Below are 19,721 nucleotides of genomic sequence, written 5' to 3'. Positions count from 1 at the left end.
CTGCTGGAGCAAAACCTATTGGGGAGACACCCCCCAATATCCCCCCCCCGCCAGGGTCCTTCCTCACCTGCCTGCCTCCCGCAACTCGCTACGCCTCTGCGCAACACCGCATCGTAAACGCCGCGGGGCGGGAAAAAGTGCCCGGTTCATTTATGAAAACTCCCGCGGGTGACGTCACCAACGCATCTGCCAATCCGCAGCCTAGGAAGGAGGGGCGGTTGGTTTTTTTCTTCCGCAAGCTTTCCATTCATGAAAGAGGGCGGGGTTTCGCCAGATGAAAGGCGGCGGCGGCGGCGGCCCCAGGGTTCTCAGGGCGGGGCGCGCTCTACCAATCACCGGCCACCCGGGCCCGGATTGGCTGGCCAGACGCAGGGGAAGGGGCGTGGCCTGGGCCTCCCCTCTCGGCATGAATGGAGAAGCGCCCGGCTGAAAGAGCGTGGAATTCCGGCGGCGGAAGGCAGGCAGGCGTCAATGGAGCGGCTGCGGGAGCTGCGCGTGGGCTTCGTCGGGGCCGGGCGGATGGCCAGCGCGGTGGCCCAGGCCTTGCTCCTGGCAGGTAACGGGGCCGGTCGTAGGGACCCGATCCCCCACTCCCAGGGACAAAGCCTTGAGTACTCCTGCTGGCTGGGGGATGATGGGGGATGTAGTCCGTAGAGAGGATTTTGGGTGTTGCAGTCCGAAGGCCAGGCTTCCTCACGGGCGGGTCCCCAGGGAGCCCCGATCCGCGGAACGGTTTCCGGTGGGGGGGTCCCTGCCTCCCTGCCTGGTTTCCCCCTTTCTCTCTTTTCCTGCCTTCCTGCCTTCCTTCCTCCGCCCTCTGGCTGGATCGCGAAAAGGGCTCCCCTTCAACCAGGCGGAGTTGACTTGCAAGCCCAGTGGCTGGGCTCAGAGGTGGAGGGAGGGCCACGTGAGCCGCCCCTGGCTGAGGCCTTGTGGGAGTTGTAGTCCCCCCCCCCCAAGAATCGAACCTTGAAGCTCTGGGCGCTGCTGAATTCATGTCCTACCTAGGCAACGGGTGGGTGCCGGAAAGGAAAGATACTGGGGGAGGGGGGGGACAAAAGGAAAACCCCAAGCCTTGTCCATCTCTGAGACTGGAGGATTTTTATTTCAGCTTGTCCAGTAAAAGCAAAAAGGGGGCTGGATAGTTCAGGGAGTTAGATATCAGAGGTTGGGGGGTTAGATTCTCTCTCTCCCCCCCCCCCCGTCTCCCAGGAGGAAATAGCCAGCCTGTGTGACTTCGGACAAGGGGCCTCATCCATCCCAAGGGCATCCTGAAGAAGAGAAGGGTTAAAACCACACCTGAGTACTTGTTACCTCAAAAGCCCTGGGAATGGGTCGCCATAAATCTGGGTTGACTTTCATGACGCTGAGGATGAATAAAAACAGTCTCATGGCACCTTGGTTTATTTCCGTGCCGTCCTTCTCTCTCGCCTCCTTTCGGGCCCTTTTGGCAATCGAGGAAAGCCAACTGACCCGCTCGTTTGACAGATGATGACACAGGGCATTTTGATTTGTTTGTTTACAAGCTAAGGCAGGCTGTTACCTGGCGTCGAATCCTGTACGGGCTAGCTAGGCGATGGGGCTGATCCAGAATGGCTCTTCTGAGTTTCCTGGCTGGATTGCAGCCGCTTCCAGAGACAAGGCCTGGCCCTGTGCCCGTTTGGGGAAAAAGGAGAGATAATAAAATGGGGCGACAAATTTTGAGGAAAGACCTCCAGCGCCACCGATGGACCCTGGCTGGGTCAGTGGCTAGAAGGCCTTGGAGTGGGAAGGGTGTCGGCTGGATTAGAATCCAGAGCTGATGTTGGAGGAAAGTGAGAGACTGATTCACATACCCATGTGCCACAGGATCCTGCCTGTCACTGAGTGCTCAGTCTGTAGCCTGGACATCATTGTTCTTCGGTATTGAAGGTTAATGAAAGGAGAGGCAAGTCTGAATGTTTCGCCTTGGCTCCTTCGTTAGAAAAAACAACCTCGTTTATGTTGCAGAGGAAAAGGCTCTGTCTTAGGCACCAGGGAGCTAGAGCTTGGACCCTCTTCACATTTCATAATAAATGTCTGTCTAACCTGCCAAATCTCACTTCATTTCCAAGGGAGGTTCTGGACGGGTAAAGTGGACGGGTTTGGCAAGGTCCTCTGTTGACCTTTTGCAGACTTTCGGGGAAGAAAGTTCTGACCTAAAGCCCCTTGGGATGTGACAAAAAAAATTCAGTTCAAAAAAGGAGTATGTGGAAAGAGAGATAGAAGACTAGAGTTTTTGCAAACCACAGTCAACAACATATTTTGCCACACTCCAACAAAGAACCTTGCTAACTTCAAAGTAGCCGTTTTCTGAAAATGTACTCCTTCCCATGCATCAAAGTCCCTGTGGAGGGGTGTATTAAGGAAACGTGCCATGGCGCCATGCTGTGAATTATGCTGTAATGGGAGGGTAGGTTTCCACTCCTGAATTTAACTGACCTTTTTATGGTTTTACAGCCATTGTGGAAAATTACTGTTCCCCATGGAAAGATACCAATTTCTCTTCCTTGATGGTTTTCCCCCCCTTTGGTTAGAAGATATGCTATGCACAAAACACACAGCGATACCCTACCTCGCTGGTGTGCCCGTTTGATCTAAGAAAAATTGCAGAGGAAATGTTCCTTTAACATTTAGCACTAGTTTGTCACCTTAATAGTTGGCTTCGTCAACACGGTTTTCCTTGAAAATATAGTCCATTTGGGCTCTTCAGCAGACTTCGATAGGAAGAAGGAAGAGAAATCTAGAAGGGAGTCTTAGCGAAGGACATGACTCCTAATTCTATGCAGAAAGTATATTACAGTAGTGTAATCAGATTTTGCTTCATGAAATGTGAGTTGAGAGACGTAGACATCTTCATGATCATAGCTTTTTTAAAGCCTTTTATTATAAAATAAGCATAATATAGTCATGATCGTTCCTGTTTATGTTACCATCCATATGCAAGGCTCCAGATAAAAAAAATTAAAGTAAGAAATTCTATCTGGAAGGCTATGCTCTGCAACAACCAATAACTAAATAAATGGAAAAAGGGGAGAAATGGAATACAATGGCATTGCCTGTATTTCCCTTTCCATAATTGGAGATCCCTATGGAGATTCCCATTGTAACAAAAATCCAAAAGTACGACGTGAGAAGCAACCTTGATCCCTAGTCTATACCACAGATTCAACAAAAATGCAGAAGAATGAACTGCTGTATAGCTCAGTGGTTTAGATCTCTGGCTCCAGAGCCAAAGGTTGGGAGTTTGATTCCCCACCGGGACTCCTTGAGAAAGGGTGGACGTGATGATCCAGGGGGGTCCCTTCCAGATCTGCCGTCCAAAGGTTCATTCAATGACAGTAAAATCAACCCTTTGAACTACAGTGCAAGCCGCTTTATAGATAAATGCACAGATAGGATTTACTGAATCTCTTATGGAGGGGAGTGTTGTATAGTGTTCAGCAGAGGAGAGAAGGTCCATGTATCTCTCAGACACCAGAAGATAAAGATAAGTGGGTTTGCAAGAGGTTCTCCCTGGAGGGAGCAGATAGACATGGGAGCACCAGCTATTCAGGTATTGTTGCCCTGAGCCAGTTTGTGTTTCAAGGATGATGCACTGTGCTTTGAATGGTGCCTCAAAACAGACCAGCGGTCAGTGAAGAGGGTACAGCAAGGGAGTAACGTTATCCCTGAAGGTGACGTTGGGGCAGAGCTCTTCCACAGCTTTCTGCACCCGCTGGCACTTCCAAACCATTCTCAAAAGCACCATTCGGTCAATGATGTTGAAGTCATCTGGCTCCCCATCTAGGTGGAACCCATGCATAGGTGACCATGGACTGGGCTTCCTAGTTTTGCAGTGAGAAGCGTTCCCTTGACTTTAATTAGTGTGCTAATTGTGTGCCCTGGACCATTAGGAGGACAGAGGGGTCCAGCAGTACTTGCCAGTTTTACATTTTGCCTATCCAGGGGAATCCAAGCCTAGCTAGAACAGGCTAGCCCACTAATCCCTGGGTAAGGCAGACCCATATTAATGCACCCCGTCTTCTCTGGACTGAGCTTTGGCTTGTTCATCTTCCTCAAAGCCAGCGTTGCTGATTCAGAGTCTCTGTCGCTTTCCTGGACTATGACGGTAAGGAGATCTAGAGGCAAGTATCCTCTGCATTTGAGTGATAGCCACCTCCCTGTACCTCCCCACATGCCATCTCCCAGCAGATTATGTGTAGATGTTAAGTGAAACAGCCTGGGATCCTATGGATGCTCTTACGACATCCAGGGGGAAACGTGTCAAGCATCCGTTGTGCCTGCACTACCTTCTGGAATCTGCCCTCCAGGAAAGGCTGGATCTGCCTTAGCACACTGCCCCGGAGGCCCCTCGAAGCAAGACCATCTGGAAAGCTGCCAGGGTTGGTCTTTCCAAAAATCGCTGAGAAGTCAACTGGCGCAAACTGGGAGACGCTCCTCTGGTCCAGCAGCAGGCGTAGATCATCCGTCGGGGCACCCGAGGCTCTCTCCGCCCCCAAACCAAGCTGGAAGCCAGAAGGAAATGGATCAAGAAAATATTTCTGCTCCGGGAAATCCTGGTGTTGCGTCTCCATCACACATTCGGCCCCCATATCCAAGAAGGGACTATTGGAGAACGGAGGGTAATTGTCCAGCATATTGGAATACAGAGAGATAGTTGAACCGAGGAAAAACCAGGCAGTTTTTAAGCCAAATGGCGCAGATCCATTTTATAGAAGAATTAACTATGCTGTAACCCTGTCCTTTTGGTGTGCGGTCTTTTTGAGATCCAAAATAGGAGACCTCGTCCTGGGCTAAGCTGCTGGGAGTCTTCTCTCTTGGGGCTCATGCTCCCTACAAGTGGCTGACACCCACAATTTGCCGTAAGTCTTACTGTGTCAATCCTTTTGGGGCAAAAAGCAGGGGGTTCAGAAGAAAAGGTTGATGAAACAGCCGTGGTCTATTTGGGACGTTTCAGAGTTTCCAGACCCGTGTGGCTGACTTTGTACAGTACCTTCTGTTGCTCGTCTTTTATTATTATTATTAACTTCTTGGAGATAACAGAAGTCAGGAGTCAGGCTTCATAGAAACTTGTAAATCGTCTGGTATGAAATGACATTGGTTTTTCCTGATGAGTGCGTTGTTGGATAACACAGAATTCACAATATATATTTGGTAAGCTTCTCTTTCTCCCTCTTTGTGTGCAGGAGAAGTCCCACCAGTGAATATCTTTGCCAGCGCCCCGTCCAACAGAAACCTAGAGAAGTTCCAGGTAATTGAAGGCAAGATGGCAAGAAAACTTATTTCTAAAGAACCACGGAGTGTTCAAGGCCATCGATCAAGGGCAGGGAACCTGGTCTTACTTGATGACGTTGGACTCAAATCTCCCATCAGTCGCACAGCAATGTCTGTGGTCAGGAATTATGGGCGTTGTCACTTGGAGGGACTCAGCTTCCCCATTCCTGCCACAGTGTCCTTTTATACTGTAGTACATTTTGTGTTTTCCATGTGGGCTGTTTCTCCACCTTCTGCATATAAATGCCAAAATCCTGTTGGCAAATGTAGGGGCCCCGTGGCCAATATACTCTGGGGTTTTTTTTGCCCCGATTATCTCTGGATTGCGGTTATGCAAGCGGGAGAGCACTCGTTTGGAAACCGATTTTCACCTGAGCAAGGGTTTAAATGGGTTCCCTGCTATGAAAGTGGTGGGGAAAGAGGAACCACACACAGAGAAGGGTCCATTCTCTGTGTGTGGTTCATCACCAATAGGATACCGGCGAAAATGACCCAGTTTCCTAAGAGCCCTAAAGATTAGCTCAAGCATTAGATGTAAGTTAAAACACTGCCCAGTTGCATCGTGACATTTCTGCATCTCTTTCTCTCTCTCTTTCTGTCCTCATGATCTATTTTGATTGAAGAACCTGGACTGCAAGACCACACACTCCAACCTGGAAGTGATGGAGAACTCCACCTTCGTATTCCTGGCAACCAAACCCCACGTCCTCCCTGCAGTCCTGCGAGAAATAGCACCGGCCGTCCACTCCCACCACGTTGTCATCTCCATGGCGGCGGGCGTCACCCTCCAGACCCTGGAAGAGGTGAGTTCCTGCAACTAGAGCCCCCACAGCGTCTATACGTACACGCTTCCCCAGTTTTTCAGAGGAGGGATGTCTGTAAGTGTGCACCAAACCACCTGTGCAGAAAGAAGGGGTTGTAGCACATTGGGAGAGCACATGATCTGTATACCAAACAACATGCATTCAAGTCCTGCTATTTCCAGCTTTGGAAAATGAAGTCTTTAATAGGGGATAGGGTTAAGGTCCTTTTCTGTAGAAGACCTTGCGGAGCTGATGGTGGTCAGCCGTGAGCGTACTGAGCTTGACGGACCGACAGTGCCGCTTGGAATAAGAGGGCCGCTTAATAGGATGGCTTTATCCCAAGTCCCCTCGCTCATCATGAATTGTTTCCTGAATAGATGCAAGCCCACATCTAGTCTAGTTTTTCAAAATAATGGAGCCACCTTAGAGATGCTGATTGGCTAATTGTGCTATTCACCTGAGTCCTGATAAAATGCTGATGGCGCTCAGAGGATGCTATCTGCACATTTATAATTGGGTTACTTAAGGTTTTGCTTAAGCCGCCTAGAGTGGTCTTAATCAACTAGATAAGCGGGATATAAAATAAATAAATAAACAAACAAACAAACAAATAAATAAAATAAGGTTTTTCAGCCTTTCCAGGCTAATAGTCCCGTGACCCTTAAAAATGCACTTTGGTGATTACTGGAAATGTGTAACTTGCATACTGTAGTCACTTACTCAATTTCATTCATTCGTTCATTCATTCATTTAATATACCATTCCATTAATGCTGAAGCACTATCATGGGCAGTTTAGAAACAGTTCAAACAAGCTACACACAGCCGTATACACTAGTTACAACATAAACACCAAAAGCATAGTCAAAAAAATTAACAACGAAAGGTGCAAACCTCTTTACAGAGTTAAGCAAGACTAGAGGCAAAGCATTCAACCCCAAGAAAGTCCCCTCCCCCCAAAAAAAGTAGTGTCTTCGGCATAGCTGCTTTGGGAGTTGATTCCATATCCTTGGTGCCCCCACCGAGAAGGCCCTGCTTCTTAATAGATGACTTTCGGGCCTCTCTCGGGGTGGCGACATGGAGGAGCCTAGCCTGAGAAGATCTGATGGTTCGGGCCGATGACGCTGGGGAAAGACGCTCTGACAAGTAACTAGCACGCACATACCTTGCCGGTAAGATTCTGGCCAAGATCCAATACCCTTGAATGAAATAAATCTCAGTGGAATGTTTTGATTTGAGCTGAACCCTTTCTGGTTTGTTCCTAAATGTTTTCTGAGTGGGCTTTTGCCGTCTGTCCGTCTGGCTCCACAGATGCTTCCTGCCGGAACGAAAGTGTTACGGATCATGCCCAACCTCCCCTGCACGGTCCAGTCCGGTGCTATCGTCTTGGCTCGGGGCAGCTTTGCTGGGGAGCAAGAGGCCGCCCTGTTGAAGAAGCTGCTCTCTCCTTGCGGGCTGTGTGAAGAGGGCCCTGAATCCTACATTGACATCCACACGGGGCTGAGCGGCAGCGGTGTGGCCTACGTGAGTATCTTCCTTTGACCTTGGCTTGCCTTGCGAATGGCTCAGCAGGGCTGTCTCTCCCTGCTTGAGAGACCCGCGTCCGGTCAAGCTGTGAAGAGTGGCTGGGTTTGGGGCCCCCAATGGAGGTTGTGTCCTGGGAAGAGGGTTACGTTATTTTGTGTTATTCTCATCGTTGTGAGAATAACACAACGCCCAGAGTGACCATCGGCCAGAGGAGCGGTATAGAAGAAACAAATGAATGACAAAGCCTTGTGACGCAGTGGCTGAACTGCTGTACTGTAGCCAAAATCTCTACTCCCAGCCTGGGTTTGGTCCCAGGGAGCGGGCTCGAGGTTCACTCAGCCTTCCTTCTTTCCGAGGTCGGTAAATGGAGTACCCAGCTTTCTGGGGATGTGGGGTGGAAGCAAAGTGTAGCCTGCATAATTTGATTGTAAACCACCTAGAATTCTTTAAGTGGTGTGGGGCAGTATATAAGCAGCAGCACCCCTTTTTTTTTTTGAATGAATGAATGTTCCAGCTCTTCTAAACAAGTTGCATAGACATCAACTGTATAACCTCTAGCTGGATATGATGCAGGGGTTTTTTTGCACTGCTGCATTTTCATTTTTATTGTGTTTTGTTCCTTCTTGTTACAGAATTGCCGTTACTCCCCACCCTTTTCTCTCTTTTTGTCTTTATGATTTAACCCCGTCAGAAATGTTAAACAAAAGGGGGCCATGGTAAGAATGTCAATGCTCCACCAAAGGTTGGAGGTTCAATTTAAAAACAGACCGCTTCTTCCACTTGTCGATGGCACAGTCCCAAAAAATGTGACCAGGTTTGAGTGGCCTTTCACAAGGCACGAAGACAGTGGATGAAGATGTCCGTAGGAGCTGCACTTCCTACTATCCACAGAGTTCAGAAATCTGAATTTATCTGCAGAGAGAAGGAGGTCTGGGGAGAAACACTAAAAGTCTGATGATCTGGCGGAGTCTGACCTCTAGTGGCTTGCAATGTTTCTCTTTTCGCTAGCTGACCCGTGTCTTCAAAAACATCTCAAACCACTCCACAATTGCTCAGTTTGCAACTTCTCTCCTTCCAGATTCTTCCTCCCCTTCTGAGTGTTTTGTCTCAAAGATGCTTTCCCTCTCCTTCATGTCTTGTCACCTCTCCACAGGCGTACATGTTTGCGGAAGCGCTGGCAGAAGGCGCCGTAAAGATGGGGATGCAGGGGGCCACCGCGAATAAGATTGCTGCCCAGACCCTCTTGGTAAGGGGCCCCGGTGATGATGGTTCTGTGGATTCTTGCCAGCCTCGTTTGTCCCATACTCTTATCACCCCTTCCTACCATCCCATGCCACACGTCATCGACACTATATTAGGGAGGGGGAGGCCCCTCTGGTAAACAAAGCCCAGATCATTAAATGGGGATATTAATGTTCTCCACTCATGCCCACCACAGAAGGGAGAAAAACTTTTCCTCTGGGAATTCTCTATAGTTTGTTCAGATGTTTAGGTGTTAACCAGCGCTGTGACTTGCCAATATTTGTTGAGAAGGAAAAACACTGTGGAAGAAAACTCTAGGGTGGCTCACACACCCATTAACCTGTCTTCCCTGAACTCAGGATTGGAGACCGTATTTCAGTCCATAGAAAAACACTTGAAGAGCCAAGGTGTCAGCTACTAGCTTCTCAAATAACTCTGAATAACTGTTCACTAATACAGCAGCAGAACCCTTACTGGCCTCTCCCCCCCCTCAATTGCTGCCTGCTTTTGCAAACATCCAGCCCTCCTGGGGTCCCATCATGGACCCTCACACTTCTCCCATTTCCCAAGACGCAATTGTTGGATCGTTTTTACAACTTTCTAACACATTCCCTCTATTCCACTCATGGTGCGATGGTTAAACTACAGTACTGCAGTAAAGACTCTGCTCATGACCTGAGTTCAGGTAGCTGGTTCAGAGTTGACTCCGCCTTCTGTCCTTCCAGGGTTGGTAAACTGAGTGCCCAGCTTGCTTTTGGGGTGGGGCGGGAGGACAATGTGTAGCCTGCATAATTGAATTGCTTACCACCCAGAGAGTACTTGAAGCGCCATGGGGCAGTATATAAGCTTCACATGTTTTTACTTTGCTTTATTCCCAAAGGTGTAGAATTATCTGTCCGTTGGCTTCCTAACTGGCAGTAAGAGTTTTAAGCTGAAACATGCCGGCCTTTTCTGCCCTACCCTATTGCCCAGCCACTACTGGAATAAGGCTGTGATAACTTATTTTATAAAGTTGAATTTAGACATTGAATTCCCTGCTTCTACTCCACAGCATGACCACAGCCCTTAACGATAGCTTTGGTTCATATTGACCTTTCCACTTGCCCAAAGAACATATTTGCCAACAGAACCTCATTGTACCAATGATCTTTTTAATCCTGATTACATGTTATCATCACAACAACCTGCCCTGATTCCCTGAAAAGAAGACCTAACCTGAAAATAAGTCCTAGTAGGATTTTTTCAGGATGCGCGTAATAAAAGACCCACCCCAAAAATAAGCCCATTAAGTGAAACCCCACCCTCCATCCTTGTGCAGCAACCAGAAGAAGATGACATAACTGTAAAATAAAACATCCCCTGAAAATAAACCTTAATGCATTTTTGGAGCAAAAAATTAATATAAGACCCTGTCTTATTTTTGGGGAAACATGGTGGTAAGGTGGATTAGGGCCCATCCAGCTGATTTCATGACTGAGCAAGGCTCTGGACCTGGGCTTCTCCCTGATTAGAATCCAGAACGACATCTGGGTCTCTTTCTTGTCTTCTAAACCATGTTCTGTTTCCCCTTCCCTTCCAGGGAGCCGCCAAAATGATCCTGGAAACGGGGGAGCACCCGACTGTCCTGCGGAGTGCCGTCTGCACACCTGGTGGCACCACCATCCATGCACTGCACGAGCTGGAGAAGGGGGGTCTCCGAGCGACCGTCATGAACGCTGTGGAGGCAGCCACATGCCGGGCTCAGGAGCTGGGGAAGAGGTAGACACCGCTGACCTACGGTGGCCACGGGCTGAACCTTGCGGCTGAAAGGATTCCCCTTTCCTCACCCAATTAAAAAAACAACACACACACACCTAGCTGGGAGATGGTCTCTTTGGGTCTCTGTGTCTTACCTGGAAAGGAGCTGGAAGCCCTCAAATATGACACGCGCCACCACGGACAGGAACCACCGGTTTCACCTGAAAGACACTGAAAAGAAAGGTGGACAGAAGGTCTGGCCTTTTTCTTCTGGGAACACTCACGATCCCTTCCAAACTCTTTCCTTGGAAGACTAATATGTAATGAAGGCTCAATTCCTAGTTTCTATTTTTCTGCTTTTACTTCACAAGAAGCACGCTTCTATGCCCTTCGTTTCCTGGTGATTAAAGCACATACATTTTCCAGCTTCTATCCACACCTGAAGTGCCTCTGTGTCCTTTCTCTTCCTTAATGTATGTCCTTGTGTCTAGAAGCCTGAGTGCTCACTGGAAGGACAGATCTTGAAACTCAGGCTCCAAGACTTTGGCCATCTTATGAGAAGAGAAGACTCCCTGGGGGAAAAAAACCCTGATGTTGGGAAAGTGGGAAGGCAAGAGGAGAAGGGGAAACAATTCTTCTCTGCTCTGCCCAAGAGATGATATTTCTAAGACAGTTCTTAGCAGCCCCTTTCAAGAGCGTATGAAGCTCCATGATAGCAAGTCCAACCATCATTCCCCCTTGCTTTGTGTCAAGGATTCTTCTAGATCCTGAGGTTGGAGGTAACAGAAGTTGAACCCAGCACCTTTCACATGTGAAGCAGATTCTTCAACATGTGCCTCCCCTGATACAAAAGGACAGTTCTTAAAGTTATATGGAAAAAAGCATAAGCAAGATGAAGGTTATGTTTTGCACCAACCCTCAGATGTTAACCGGGTAAGCTCTCGGAGATCATATATGAACTCACATATGTTCGGAGACAGACCCGTAAGGGATCTTTAAATCATGGCATTGGGCACAATGCATATCACACTCACAGAGCTATTTATAAGAGGAATTTAAGTGAACCCAGAAGGATTAAAGCAGCAAAGATTCAAGTGTAAAGTTTTTAACTGAAATAATATTAGCTGTGGGTCCGATGGCAATTTTATATATATTTTAATTGTATTTTAATTGTTACATATCTTTATTGTATTTTAAATGCTGTAAGCCACCCAGAGACCTTTGGGTAGTGTGGGCGGCATATAAATTAAATAAATATAATATAATATAATATAATATAATATAATATGATATAGAGAAATAACGACTCAGAAGAGCAAAGCTGCACAGCCGGGAGAGCTCGGAGATTCAGGCTGCTCTGCAAATGTCTGCAGAAGCTGAGCAAACAATTTGCAGGGGTGGCAGAAGGACAAGAGGAAAGGAAAGAACTTTCTGTAAAACACAGAGAGAGAGAGAGGAAAGGAAGGGTAAATTAGGGAGCCTCCAATGTTTGGGAAAATACTCCCAGAAGACAGAATAGAAACCTCTCCTGAGGCTCTTTACACTGTGTTAAAACTGGGGAGTGCTGGAACTCCAGCTGGCCCAAGGTCAGGGAAATCTTGGGCAACGATCCTACGAGAGGAGAGGTGAACACTGTTACATAACAGCACTGATGTTACCTGTCTGTCATGGGTTTGGAGGGAAAGTTCCATCCTATGGGGAGTGGAAGGCGGGACATCAGGAGGAGGGGCTGTACTGTATAAATATGTGATGCCTGTGTGGTGAAGAGTAGATGCTGAGACAGACTGTGAGACACTGGGTTGGGACGAAGCAGCAGCTGGGGAAGAAGAAGCTGTTGTGGGAGTCTGGGTGTCTGACAGGGTACTACTGTGTGTCAGAGTACCAACCTGATAAGTTCAGGTGTCTGTGGGTTAGCCAGAACTGATGGGTTCAGGGTCTGTGCTTTAAGTTAAAGGTTCTAGGTGAACCAAACTGTATGCTTGTGTGTGTGAGAATAAGCCACGTTACTTTATTTTATTCACCTGATTGTTTTATTTACCCTGTTTGTATCTAAAATAAACCTTATTCTTTTATTGTTTAAAAATCCATCCCTGGTCTGTGTGACTTATTATAGGGAATGGTTGGTGGCAGCTTAGTGTAACTGTGTGATAGATCCCAGTAGGTCTGGGTTTGTCACATTGATTGGTGTCCAGCGTGTGGGATACGACTGGTCCAGTTGTCCAGCGGTCCAGCAAAGCCTTGGCAGGTGTGCCCAGAGCAAGGGGGGTCTAGTCAGGGACAGTCTGAGGCGCGTAGGTAATCTTCTAGGTGTACCTCACGGGGAGGTGCGCTAGTAGAAGAACGTGCCAACTGGGGAGACTTAGATTAAGGTGCTCTGAGGCAGCCTAGTTTTGGCGGGAAAACGCTGAGGCAAAACTGCGTAGCAACAGCGAGCTAGCTTGCCAGCTGAGAGGCCCAGCAGAGGGGGGTAGGCTCTGACTCGATACTGTTGCAAGTAGTGCTGAAGAACAGCAGCAGTCTCTAGGGAGAGCTGGTTCTGAGGCAAGAAGGAAAAAAAGTGGTCGTTTTATTTTGAGGCTTGACTTTTTAAAGCAGCCTGTTCTGAGGGGGGGTATGCCCTTGACTCGAAGCCAAGTAGCAGACATGAGTGAAGTGAAAGACCCCCAGATTGACCAAGGTTCTGAGGATGAATTTGGCTCAGTGCAAGGTGACAGCACAGGAGAGCAGAACCCAGAACTTAGAAAATTGATCCTAGCCCAACAGCATGAACTGAGGGTGAGGGAAATGGAGGAAAGATTAGAGAGAGAGAAAATGGCATTTGAATTAGAGCGAGAGAGAGAGAGAATGGAGAGGGAAGAAAGAATGGAGAGAGAGAAAATTGCTCTGGAAAAAGAAAGGATGGCGTATGAGTTAAGAAAACTGGAAATGATGAACCAGAACAATAATAATAATAAGGATTCTGAGGGAGGCCAACTGTCTAAGGCTGACCTGAAGAAATTCCCTGTGTACCACAAGGGAGATTGTCCTGAGGTGTTCTTTTCCTTAGTGGAAAGAGCGTTTGTGGACTTCTCAGTGAGGGAAACTGAGAAGATGACCATCATGCGGTCTTTAATCAGTGGTAGCCTGGCTGAGGTTTATGCCGAGATGCCTGAGGAATTGATGAAAGATTTTGCAGAGTTTAAAAAACTGGTGTTTGCAAGACATGGGATAAATGCAGAGCAGCTGAGACAAAGATTCAGGTCCCTTACCAAGAAGCCAGAACAGACTTTTACCCAAGTGGGGGCCCAATTGGTGAGGCTGCTTGAGAAATGGCTATCGCAGGAGGGAATAGAGACCTATGAGCAGCTTAAAGACTTGATAGCCCTGGAACAGTTCTATTCAGTCCTGCAGGGGGAATTGAAATTCCAGGTGAGGGAAAGGAAACCGAAATCTGTGGCAGCAGCCGCAGAGATCGCAGATTTTATCTCCCAAATAAGAAAGCCCTTGGGTGAGGGGAAATCTGTAGGTAAACCCAAAGAAACCTACAGCAAGTACTCTCAGGGACCAGGGAAAAGCCAGCAAGGGGGAGGGGCCCATGGTGAAGGGAAGCCCTCAGACATGAAACCAAGACCTCAGATTTTGGAGGGAAAACCAAAACAAGATGAGAGAGAATCAAAATATACCAGAAAATGTTATTTCTGTCAGGGAAAGGGTCATCTAATCTCAGAGTGTGAGAAATTAAAGCAGCTAAAAGGAATGGTGCCTCAGAATTCTAGTGGGACCAAGCCAAAAGCTGTGTTCTGTGTCCAGAAAGAGCAAGGCTCAGTGTCACAGAGGGAGCCTGTTGCCATGGCTACTCAGTCTGGGACAGCTGCCTCTGCTGATCAGGCTGAGGAAAATGGTCCTCTTCTGGAGGTAAAGCGCTGCTTGCTGATAAAAACAGATTCTCAGTTGTTTGAGACAGCAGGGGTGGACGTAGGAATACTCGACCGTCAGTATAGGGGGCTGCGGGACACTTGTTCCCAGGTAACCCTGTGCCATCCAGATATCATCCCTAGGGAGTTTATAATCCCAAATGAGAGCATGAAGGTGGCAGGGATTGAGGGGCAGATAATCTCTCTGCCAGTAGCAGAGGTACCTGTCAACTTTCAAGGCTGGAGGGGAGATTGGCGGATAGCGATTTCATCGACTCTGCCAGCAGCCGTGCTCGTGGGAAATGACCTGGCTGAACATGTGAAACGGGTGCTAGTGATTACACGCTCACAAGCCACCACAGGGACAGTTCAGGGGGGTAATGATGAGCCAGAGACGGAAGCAGAGGGGAGTTCAGAAGCTGTGGTGGAAACCTTAACCACAGACAGCAGATTTGGACAGGAGCAAAAGGCAGACGCCACTCTCCAAAAGTGTTTTGAACAGGTGACTGACGCCCAGCTAACACCTGAGACCCCAGTGAGATTTCTGGAGAAAAAGGGGATTTTATATAGAGAAACCCTGAGGAATATCTCAAAAGGGGGAGATGGGATCAGAAGTCAGCTGGTGGTACCTGAAAAGTATCGCCCCATGATCTTACAAAGGGGGCACTCTGACATGTTTGCTGCACACTTAGGGGTCAACAAAACACAGCAGAGAATCACACAGAATTTCTACTGGCCTGACATAGGGAAGCAGATCAGGGAGTTCTGTAAACAATGTGATGTGTGTCAAAGGCAGGGGAATAACCGCGACAGGACTAAAGCAAAGTTGTGCCCTTTGCCTGTGATTGACACTCCGTTCAAATGCATAGGGGTGGATATTGTGGGACCTTTGCCCAAGGCCACAAAGAGGGGGAACAGGTTCATTCTAACAATTGTGGACCATGCCACAAGGTATCCTGAAGCCATACCCTTGACTAACATTGAAACTAACACAGTGGCCGATGCTTTGGTGGGGTATATGTCCAGGATGGGATTTGCCTCAGAGATAATCACAGATTTGGGCGCATCGTTCACATCAAAGCTCATGAAACGCTTATGGCAGATCTGTGGAATTAAGCACAAGGAAACCACTGCTTATCATCCTGAAAGCAATGGGTTAACTGAGAAGTTCAATGGGACTCTAATGCGCATGATTAGGGCTTACTTGGCAGAGAATCCAAACAATTGGGACCAGAAGCTGCAATCCCTTTTGGTTGCTTATCGATCAGTGCCACAAGCCAGTACCGGGTTCAGTCCATTTGAACTTTTATTTGGGAAAGGGGTGAAGGGGCCCCTTGATTTGATCGAGCAGGGTTGGGGGCAGATCGCCCAGGGTGACCCACAAGACGTTGTGACTTACATAGACACCTTGATGAATGACCTAAGGAGAAACCTAGAGCTAGCAGCAGAGACCCTGCCAGCTCAAAAGGTCAGAAAGAAAGCTTGGGATGACCAGGAAGGCAGGGAGAGGCGCTTTAACCCAGGGGAGGAAGTGCTTTGGCCTAGGCTCTGCAGAGAGAGCAAACTGCAGCTGGGTATCCCAGAAAGAAAATACTTGGGTCACAAGGTAGGGGGAGGAGTGATAAAACCCCTGGAGGCCAAAATAGAAGCTGTTCGTGATTGGCCCAGACCCAACACCAAGAAAAAAGTCAAATCATTTCTTGGGTTGGTGGGCTACTACAGAAAGTTCATCCCGAGGTTTAGCGAGATTGCGGCTCCGTTGACCGATCTGACGAGGAAGAAGGCTGATGACCGCATCCCGTGGACCAGCGACTGTGAGGCGGCGTTCCAGAGGTTGAAGGAGGCGTTAATCAACTATCCTGTCCTGCGTGCTCCAGACTTCGACCGGGAGTTCATCATCTACACCGAGGCGTCTAACAGCGGGGTAGGAGCAGTTCTGTGCCAGGAGGACGAGAATGGTGACCAGCATCCAGTGTCCTACCTGAGTAGGAAACTTCAAAAAGGTGAGAGACATTTGGCAACCGTGGAGAAGGAGTGTTTGGCCATAGTCTACGCGATCCAGAAGGCCAAGCCTTACATCTGGGGAAGACATTTTATTCTGTGTACTGACCATTCACCATTGCAATGGTTAAAGACAATGAAAAGCCACAATAGCAAACTTATGAGGTGGGCTTTGAACTTACAGGACTATGACTTTGAAGTGAAGGTGGTCAGAGGGTCAGTGAACTGTGTTGCTGACGCCTTATCAAGAAGACCTGAAGACTGAAGACGGCGAAAGAACATGGACTATATGTATATAATGAAAACAAAAAGTTAAAATGTACCTGGTTTTGAATTTGGTTGGTATTAATAAAGGTAAATTGATGTACTGTATATGGTAAAATGTTTAAATGCATATTTGCTATGGTTAACTTGGAGTGTAAGTATATGTAAGTATTATATGGTATGTATAAATGTTGTTGTGTATTTTATGCAGGTTGTTTTTTGGTGAAAAGCACTTTTAGCTTTCCCCCTACAAAACAACTTTTAAAGAGGGGAGGTGTTACATAACAGCACTGATGTTACCTGTCTGTCATGGGTTTGGAGGGAAAGTTCCATCCTATGGGGAGTGGAAGGCGGGACATCAGGAGGAGGGGCTGTACTGTATAAATATGTGATGCCTGTGTGGTGAAGAGTAGATGCTGAGACAGACTGTGAGACACTGGGTTGGGACGAAGCAGCAGCTGGGGAAGAAGAAGCTGTTGTGGGAGTCTGGGTGTCTGACAGGGTACTACTGTGTGTCAGAGTACCAACCTGATAAGTTCAGGTGTCTGTGGGTTAGCCAGAACTGATGGGTTCAGGGTCTGTGCTTTAAGTTAAAGGTTCTAGGTGAACCAAACTGTATGCTTGTGTGTGTGAGAATAAGCCACGTTACTTTATTTTATTCACCTGATTGTTTTATTTACCCTGTTTGTATCTAAAATAAACCTTATTCTTTTATTGTTTAAAAATCCATCCCTGGTCTGTGTGACTTATTATAGGGAATGGTTGGTGGCAGCTTAGTGTAACTGTGTGATAGATCCCAGTAGGTCTGGGTTTGTCACAAACACGACTGTTACATACAGCACTGATGTTACCTGTCTGTCATGGGTTTGGAGGGAAAGTTCCATCCTATGGGGAGTGGAAGGCGGGACATCAGGAGGAGGGGCTGTACTGTATATATATGTGGAACCTCTGTGGAGAGCTGAGGAGAAGAAGCAGCAGCTGGGAAGAAGAAGCTGGTGTGGGAGTCTGTGTGTCAGACAGGGTACTACTGTGTGTCAGAGTACCAACCTGATAGGTTCAGGTGTCTGTATGGTTAGCCAGAACTGATAGGTTCAGGGTCTGTGCTTCAAGTTAAGGGTTCTGGGTGAACCAAACTGTATGCTTGTATGAGTGAGAATAAGCCACGTTACTTTATCCTATTCACCTGATTGTTTATTTTCCCTGTGTGTATTTAAAATAAACCTTATTCTTTTTATTGTTTGAAAAATCCATCCCTGGTCTGTGTGACTTCTTATAGGGAATGGTTGGTGGCAGCTTAGTTAACGTGTGGCAGATCCCAGTAGGTCTGGGTTTGTCACAACGACGTCCTAGGCCAGAAACCAGGGATTCCAGAGAGCAACCAAGGCGAGGAGGCTTCTCTGGCTAAATCCTGGACAGTGGCTTCAGCTTGGAATGCTGAAGTCGGCCCAAAGAGACTCGGCAGGGATGAGCAGGAGCAGGATTCGGGCAGAAGACCCACACCAGAGCATCAGCTATGGCCACTCCATCCAAGCCTTTTTAATCTGGCTTTGGCAAGGCTGACTGAAGGGATCCACTCCCTTGTCAGTTCAGGTCTCCTGTTCTGCCTGGATCTTCAATCTCTGCCCACCTGTTAAGCCTCTCTGATGGTTCGGGGCAATTTGTAGGAAAAAGATGGCCAGACTCTGTTTGGGAAAATGGAGACCCCCTCGGGGACTGTTTGCTTTCCCAGACCTGAAGATCATCTCTGTCCTACACAAAACAAAAGAAGTTGCGTCTGATCTCTCTGGCCTCTCCACAGGAGGGTCATTCTGTGAGAGGACTCCTTGGCTGCAGCAATCATCCTCTTCTGCGAAATACTGAGAGGCCTCCTGTTCCAAGCTGCGTATAGGCCTCCTCTTGGGGACTTGGTTGGCTTTGGACCACGGGCTCTTTCCTCACCGCCACGGTTTTTTGACCAAGCCTTGGCCCTGGCCTGACATGTTGTTTGGGCTGAAATGAGACTCTTGTGCCAACCTGGCCTTTTTGATAAGACAAAACGAGGGAAGAGGATCTGTGGTCCACTAGGTGCCCTGGGACTCCCAGCCACCATCCTGAAAGAGGCTGATGGGAGGAAGGTTTTCCTCCTCTTCCTCTCTCCAGCAGCTCCTTGCTCTGAGTTGCATCCTACGTTCCCGAGAGGGGCCTCCAACCTCCAGGGGGGCTTTTTAGGGAACGGCGGTAGCTGCAGGGGATGCTAGGGATGGTCCTCCTGTGAACGTCCTTTAAACCAGTGTATTTTAGGTGTTCACAAGTATCGCTTTGTGAAACTGGCACCTCTGTAGCTCATGGCCTCTATGGAATGTGGTTTTGGAAATGTCAATGACAGCAAAAGACCTTCAATACTCTTTCTCCTTTAAAGACAACAATGATGAGGCACAGACGCCAGAGCGTCATGTCATCCTTTTCACAATTTGACTCCCCAGAATTTCTAAAATTGAAGCAGGCAACAGCGTGGGGGAATCTGCTTCCCTCATGGCCACGTTTTACAGGGGAAGAATAATGTGAAATTAGTTCCCTAAAATTAGTTTTAGTTTAGTTTTTCCTTAGGAGGTTTAGGCCTGGATGAAGCTCAGGTGCGTTCTCTTTGGATGTCTTGCTGAAGCCTTTTGTTCTGGGGGGGGGGGGCTGCTTGTTCTCTCTCTTATCACATGGGCCAAGAGGGAGGGCCTACTTTTTTAACTGGGAAGTTTCTGGACCTTGCCTTCATTTCCTTAGGAGGTTTAGGCCTGGATGAAGCTCAGGTGCGTTCTCTTTGGATGTCTTGCTGAAGCCTTTTGTTCTGTGGGGGGGGCTGCTTGTTCTCTCTCTTATCACATGGGCCAAGAGGGAGGGCCTACTTTTTTAACTGGGAAGTTTCTGGACCTTGCCTTCATTTCCTTAGGAGGTTTAGGCCTGGATGAAGCTCAGGTGCGTTCTCTTTG

The 19,721-nt window shown here is 48.0% G+C and overlaps 2 protein-coding genes across 8 annotated transcripts in view; one reads left to right on the top strand and one right to left on the bottom strand.

The window, feature by feature from the left end:
• Positions 1-137, bottom strand: part of LOC110071440 (protein brambleberry) — a 30,251-nt gene extending 30,114 nt beyond the window's left edge. For all 5 annotated transcript variants that reach the window (XR_013544413.1, XM_078392069.1, XM_078392071.1 and 2 more), the window contains exon 1: positions 68-137. The gene's annotated coding sequence lies outside the window, so the exon portion shown is untranslated. The remainder of the gene's footprint in view (positions 1-67) is intronic.
• Positions 138-382: 245 nt separating this feature from the next.
• Positions 383-10,947, top strand: LOC110071583 (pyrroline-5-carboxylate reductase 3). Of its 3 annotated transcripts, none has more exons than XM_072999436.2 (6): positions 383-556; positions 5,208-5,272; positions 5,919-6,098; positions 7,409-7,621; positions 8,778-8,870; positions 10,446-10,947. In XM_072999436.2, exons 1-6 carry the CDS (start codon positions 472-474, stop codon positions 10,626-10,628), a joined length of 819 nt encoding a protein of 272 aa, XP_072855537.2. In that variant the 5' UTR covers positions 383-471; the 3' UTR covers positions 10,629-10,947. The 3 variants fall into 3 exon arrangements, with proteins under 3 accessions (XP_072855537.2, XP_078248194.1, XP_078248193.1); XM_078392067.1 differs by lacking the exon at positions 383-556 and adding an exon at positions 4,489-4,643; XM_078392068.1 differs by lacking the exons at positions 383-556; positions 8,778-8,870 and adding an exon at positions 4,487-4,643.
• Positions 10,948-19,721: the final 8,774 nt, after the last annotated feature.

Source organism: Pogona vitticeps, chromosome 4 (assembly GCF_051106095.1).
Source record: "Pogona vitticeps strain Pit_001003342236 chromosome 4, PviZW2.1, whole genome shotgun sequence".
In the NCBI taxonomy this organism is placed as follows: Eukaryota; Metazoa; Chordata; class Lepidosauria; order Squamata; family Agamidae; genus Pogona; species Pogona vitticeps.
Note: the sequence above shows the minus strand (reverse complement) of the source record. Positions and strands in the feature narration are given on the sequence as shown.

What these genes read in the sequence shown, in the direction of transcription:
- LOC110071583 (XM_078392067.1), top strand. Translation starts at nt 4,544, where the DNA reads ATGGATCAAGAAAATATTTCTGCTCCGGGAAATCCTGGTGTTGCGTCT. An exon ending in GAAACCTAGAGAAGTTCCAG is followed by an intron (nt 5,273 to 5,918) that starts GTAATTGAAGGC and finishes TTTTGATTGAAG; the next exon opens with AACCTGGACTGCAAGACCAC. An exon ending in CCCTCCAGACCCTGGAAGAG is followed by an intron (nt 6,099 to 7,408) that starts GTGAGTTCCTGC and finishes CTGGCTCCACAG; the next exon opens with ATGCTTCCTGCCGGAACGAA.